Raw genomic sequence first — 6000 nt, 5'->3', positions numbered from 1 at the left:
CGATTATATATTGACCCATGGGCTAAACGATTGCCTGTATTCATCTGCATAGCTGGTACACTCTCAGTATTTGGGAGTTTACTGTAGGTCTCCTCAGGAACCGTCAAGTGGCTTTTGTTGGAGTTGCATGAATAAACAATGCACTGCTGATGGGAGAATTGCACTGCTTGGTGCTTAAATGCTAAACAAATATGTTGCACACCCCCTGGGCCTCTCAGACCTAATTTCACGCCTATATCCTGCAGTTACATCACTGCATACACATGCAGTGGTCAGCTCCATATGATGTGTGTGTGTGTGTGTGTGTGTGTGTGCGTGCGTGCGTGCGTGCGTGCGTGCGTGCGTGCGTGCGTGCGTGCAGGCTGCAGGCTGTGTGACATACTTAAACTGAATGAGTAATTGCATAACTCTGTGCAAAGCTGTATGGTTTAGGACATGCACAGCTCATCACTGATTAGTTTTCACTGAGACAATGGAAACCTTTGATGAAATTCACTTACATAGCCTGTATGTTGTTCTACTTGATGCATTATCCTACATCTCCATATTGTTCTTTAATTCATTATCTGAGCAGTGAATGACTTTGTCAAAGGCTGCAGGGTTGAAATTGCTGAACTCTGCGCACTAGTATGTTAACAACCGCCCACATGTCTGAATCGACCTGTTTAATTTAGAGGTTGGTGCGCATATTGCTGCGAGTGCAGGATCGCTGGTAAATGACAGATTACTCACATTTGTGTGAGCCTATGTAATCCGATTCCAGTTCATTCTGTGCAAATCTCATGTCGTCATACTGTAGGAGCGCTTCGGCTCCACGCAGGCCTGACCAATCGCACACAGAGCCGTCCAACCCAGATGCACTTTGCACGCCTGTGAGTAATGTCAACAGCTGTTTGAGACGGAGCAGCAGAGCCTGGAGTCACATCATGTCCCAATAATTACATCACATAGAGTTAATTAGCATATTTAGAATCACTAGAAGCTTCGTCCATTGGTTATTAGACAGCATGTTCATCTCTGTGTCACAAAACAGCTGTTCTGGTCCTCAGACTGCATTGTTTTGTATTTTAAATCATCTCAGTGTTAAAAATAAATGGATAAAAATCAGCAAAACAAATACAAACAGTAACTTGTAGCACTGCAATATTTCCTCCAGAATAAAAAAAGAGAGCCTGATAAAAGGAATATAATTAACTCAATGACTCAAACAATAATTGTCTCTCATTACTTAGTGGAATTAACAGAACTGCAATGGCATCATAGATTTATCTGAGATTTTTAAAATATATTTTAATGTTATTTTTCTGAACAATATTATTATTTTTCTTTTTTAACATTTCATTTCCTCTTAAAAATGTTCCAGCTCATTTACTTTTCTTCTCATTGAAAGCACATACAGCTGTCTGTGTTTTAAAGATGTCATTAATTATCTCAGGCATAATATTTGAAATAAATGAATGTAATAAATATATATTTTGTTTATAAAGGAATAATTTTAATATTTAAACCAATCATGCACATTTATAAAATCAACCTACTGTGAGATCTTAACCTTAAAATTGAAATTACTCCTCTAAATTTATATAATAACTATTGTGCAGGTTATTAACATTAATAATGTAAATCAGTCAGGTCAGTTTATATGCAGATTCATATTGTTGATATTTAAATTATTCAGGAAAACAATATAATAAATATATTGTATAGTTTAAAGTTTAATTTTTAAATTAGTCAGGTAAATTTAAAGAATAATTAATATTTTAGGGTCTTAACCTAAATAATTGAAATTAGTCAGGTAGATGTATATGGCAAATAAATTGTAAAATCTCAATTCTAATATTTAGTAGTTTGTATTTTTTTTTTAACTTAACCAGGTAAATGCATATAACAAATGCACTGTGGGGTCTTAAAATATATATTTTTAAATATTTACATAAAATAATGATAAGAAATATTGTACATTTAAACTTCTTGTCTGACATTTGTAACATCAGGTCAATTTATCTATTAAAAATCACCTTGCTGGTTTAAATGTGCTAGAAGTAAAGATGACTTGATTTGATAAAGAATAAAAGCCCATGTATATAAAGGTAGATTTTTTTTCTCTCTTTTTAGGCTTCCAGACATTAATGTGAACGCTTGTTTTACACAGTGTGGTCATAAACTCGGTTATTTTCCTTTTCCAGTCCTCCAGTGTGTGTTGTGGAGCCCAGAGAGCGCTGCATCCCCGCCGCCGCCTCCATCGACTCGCTCGTCGCTCGACTCTCTCACTGTACACCAAACTCGCTGCGCTCTGACCACTGCAACTTTTGCAGAGACTCCTCACTCCACAGACATGTCGCACAATAGCTGAAGTAAACCTGTCATCGTGGCTCATCATCCGAGCCCAGAGAAACGCACGTCGGGCGGGATTGGAGCCGCACAGCCTCCTCCTCTGTTCGCTTCCCTCCGCTCGGATCGGACCGTACTGTTTGAAAAACGCCTGGATATGAATTATGAGCATTTTCCTCACTAATGAACTGGGCCAGTAATGCAGGAGACCGCGGCGACCCTCTCATCAGTGTTCCAAGATGGCAGATTTTTATTGAGTTTTGAACAGAAATCTCGCTTTATTTTTTGCCATGAATAACAGAAATCCTTGCACCGATGGCCCCTGTATACGAAGGTAAGGTGCTTTGGGAACGTTTGCTATGTTTTTTTCCTCCTCCTCCGTGTGCGGCTGTGTACTGAATCAATGTGATACAATTGAATTGCGGCTCATACGGAGGGGAAGAGATGCGTTGCAGCCTCTCCTCCTTCTCTAAAGACCCTCATATATTAACATTATATCTCCTAAACTTAACCACAAGTGAGGCTCGTCAGATTCTCCGGCAGCTTTGTGCGTAATAGCGCTTTTGGCCACAGTTAGAGAATATCAGCGGCAGATTGAAGCTGTGCCCGTTAAAATAGCCCTGATAAGGCTCCAGAATAAGGTCAAAGACGAGCCTACCGCGTCCCGTCACCTGGAAATGTTGTGTTTTGTCCTCATGTTGGAGATTGTTGCTGTGCCTGACGAGAGGAGAGGGAATGAAAGAAGGTCGGAGCCCGATCGGTCCCATGTCTCGCCTCGCATTCATCCCCTCTTATCTCCAATTATTCCACATCAATTCAGCAACTATGTGACTTTGTGCATCGGTGCATCGGTTCATGTGTGTATTTGTCTTGCGGAAACGAGAGGCAAGCTTAAATTCAGCATATTCGCTATCGCTGCAGCATTGTGGCTGTGACTAATCCAATCGAGAGACTGCTACCCCGCATGCTTCTCTAAATTATTTGCTGCCATACAAGGTTTTTTCCATTTAATTTATCATTCTAAGAGAGTCATGCACACCCATACGCACTGTTTGCTCCTTGCAGTGTCGTTTTAAGGTGGGATAGAAATGTAAAACAATGCAATCGGTCCATTAGGATCCTTGCATGATCGAGGTCTGGTCCAGCTGCAACTACACAAATAATCCCCAAAAGGTTAAACAGTAGGATAAAAAAAGAGAAGAATGCATTAAAGGAGGCGTGACAGTGCAATAAAATGTCCTGCAAATTTTAGTTTACATTGTGATTCCATTCAGTTATGTATTATTCAGAAGTACTGTAGCCTGGAGAGATGCTCCTCACACATTCAATAAGGACAGAGAAGCTGTTTGTACAGTGTTTGTAGAGAGAACAGAGGAAGGCCCACACATGCTGATCACATGCAAATTGAATAGTAGCAAATGATAACCCTTGACGTTTCTCATATTTATTTTGGAGCATGTTTTAATATCTTCTTCTACTCTATAGTCCCTCTGCTGGCATTAAAGGGAATCCCTGCTTTGTGCTCAAATCATTAAGAAAAAAAAAAGAAGAAAAACTACTGGAAAGTAATGCTTTAACACATTTTAAAGTGACATCGCAGAAATATCACTAGAAAACGTGAGTCCTAACCGGGATATTTAGCTTGTATGATAGGCTGCTATATAAGATACGAGGTGCAATAAGGTTCCTGCAAACTCTTCCTTAATAGCTGTTATGTCCCTGTAGGAATATTGTAGTGATTTTTCATTAGGGGTGTTGAAGCTTAGAGGCATAGCCTAAGACTCTGGCGCTTCAACATGAAAAAGAAAGTTGAAATGAGACTCCTATGCAAAAGGTAATTAGTGTAAATTACATTCCCTGGCTTTTCCCTTCACCACAGAGAGGAGGAGAAGGGAAGAGAAAGAGGCAGCAGGGGGAATTAATTACCTTGCCTGTCCTCCTCAGTGTTGGAGAGAACTGTTATGTAGAGCAGTCATGGAAATGGCCAAAGTCTCCGGTGGAAAATAGGTTCGGGGGGCCCTTCACGTAGAATAGGGCCGGCTATTATGGTAATTACTCACCCTTGGCTACGGGGCAGCTAATAACTTAAATCTATATGATTAACTACTTCCTCGGATTGTTTAAAGTTGAGCTTGTTGAGGGAAAACACATTTGTTTTTGCGTGCCGGACATCTTGAGTTCATATTTCTAATCATTTATTAGTGGTCGTCTGTTTGAAGGAGGCAGGGATTTTTAAGGAATGCTCATGAAACCGATAGCACGCATTGTGATTGTATCAATTTGTGTTCTTTTCCTCTCAGTTCTGCCTTTTTTTCTCAATGTTTGCCTTCAGTCCTTCTTGGCCCAGAGAGAAGGCCATCAGGCAGACCTGCTGGCAGGAAGGCTAGTGGTGTGATCACCCTGGGAGCCTGGTCTCATAACCCAAACTGACACCTTGATGGATGTCTGATGAACGGAGCAGGTCCAGCAGCCCCCTCACCCCCCAGCTGTGGAAAAGCTAATATTCAGACACAGCCAAACCCCTGCCTTCCTGCTGCTCGTCTGCCCTCTTGCCTGGTGTGATATGGCTTTTACGGTGTGCTTATGTGTGGATGTGCATATGTCTCTATCTGTCTGCATGTGACTCCCCTACACAAGTGGCCCGTTTTGTTGGGCAGGCCTGCGAGAGGATTAGACAGCTGCAGAACTGGGCGACCAGGCAGGGAGGCAACTTCATTTGCCTCTCGCAGGTCAACTGGCGCTATTTCAGAGTGGATTCATTTATTCCCGCCTGGAAAAAAATGGACAGCGTTATGACTCAGAAGCTGATGATGATGGCGGCAGTGACAGGAGCTGCAGCATCACAGGGCAGATTAATGTTTTATCTGTCCGCGCAGCCATTATGTGTTAATGCGACTTTGAATTACCTTGTGGTTTTCTGGTTATGGGAAATGCACCCTGCCCTCTCTGAGGGGGGAGTTGGCCCTCTGAGGACAGAGAGAAAGAGGCAGAAGGACAGAAAGAGCAAGACTTTCTCAGAAAACTGCCCTCCCCTCTCCCAGTCTCCCTCCCTTTTCCCCTCATGCTTGTTTGGAGCTGCTTGATTGATATCTTCCTCGCACACCACGACCTAGGCTTAGACTCCAAGGTTGCAGCTTTTTAAACTTTGATTAGAATTGCAGGAAGAGCCCTGGGGGCCTTTGGGGGCCACGGCAGGGCCACACCCCCATGGCAGAGTCGGGGGGGCGAAGAGGGTCTATCTTCCTGATTGTTATGACAGGCTGGGTGCTGTGTTTAGCTCTTCACTGTCCACTGTGAAGAAAGAGACGGGCTCGGGAAGGGAGGATAACTAAACAGTTGGTGGGAGATGGGCTGATGGTTAAACAGAAAAGAGCAGCCATCACCGCAAATCCTTGTAGGTACCACTGCGAATGTTTATATCTCGCTTTTCACTTTCACTCAGTGGCCATTTTGATCTTTTTGTTGACCTGATTCATCACCTTATGACTTGTTTGGGAGAGGGTTTTGCTCAGAAAGGGTTATGAAAATGGATAAGCTGTCTTTACAAGTATCGCTTTTGCATTATTCAAAGCTTCCTATCTGAAAAGAGAGTTGAAATCCAGTGTTCGGGGGATTCTTTGTGCTATTGATTTGTTGAAGCATTTACTAGAAGAAGCTGGGGCTTTGGAG

At 42.1% G+C, this 6000-nt stretch overlaps 1 protein-coding gene across 3 annotated transcripts in view; it reads left to right on the top strand.

The window, feature by feature from the left end:
• Positions 1-2292: 2292 nt before the first annotated feature.
• The window catches only part of hipk2 (homeodomain interacting protein kinase 2), a 72454-nt gene continuing 68746 nt past the window's right edge, over positions 2293-6000 (top strand). For all 3 annotated transcript variants that reach the window (XM_023281321.3, XM_023281319.3, XM_023281318.3), the window contains exon 1: positions 2293-2665. In XM_023281321.3, the coding sequence (XP_023137089.1) occupies positions 2647-2665 (19 nt within the window). In that variant the 5' untranslated portion in view covers positions 2293-2646. The remainder of the gene's footprint in view (positions 2666-6000) is intronic.

This window comes from Amphiprion ocellaris, chromosome 3 (assembly GCF_022539595.1).
Source record: "Amphiprion ocellaris isolate individual 3 ecotype Okinawa chromosome 3, ASM2253959v1, whole genome shotgun sequence".
In the NCBI taxonomy this organism is placed as follows: Eukaryota; Metazoa; Chordata; class Actinopteri; family Pomacentridae; genus Amphiprion; species Amphiprion ocellaris.
This window is presented reverse-complemented; position numbering and strand designations above follow the sequence as displayed.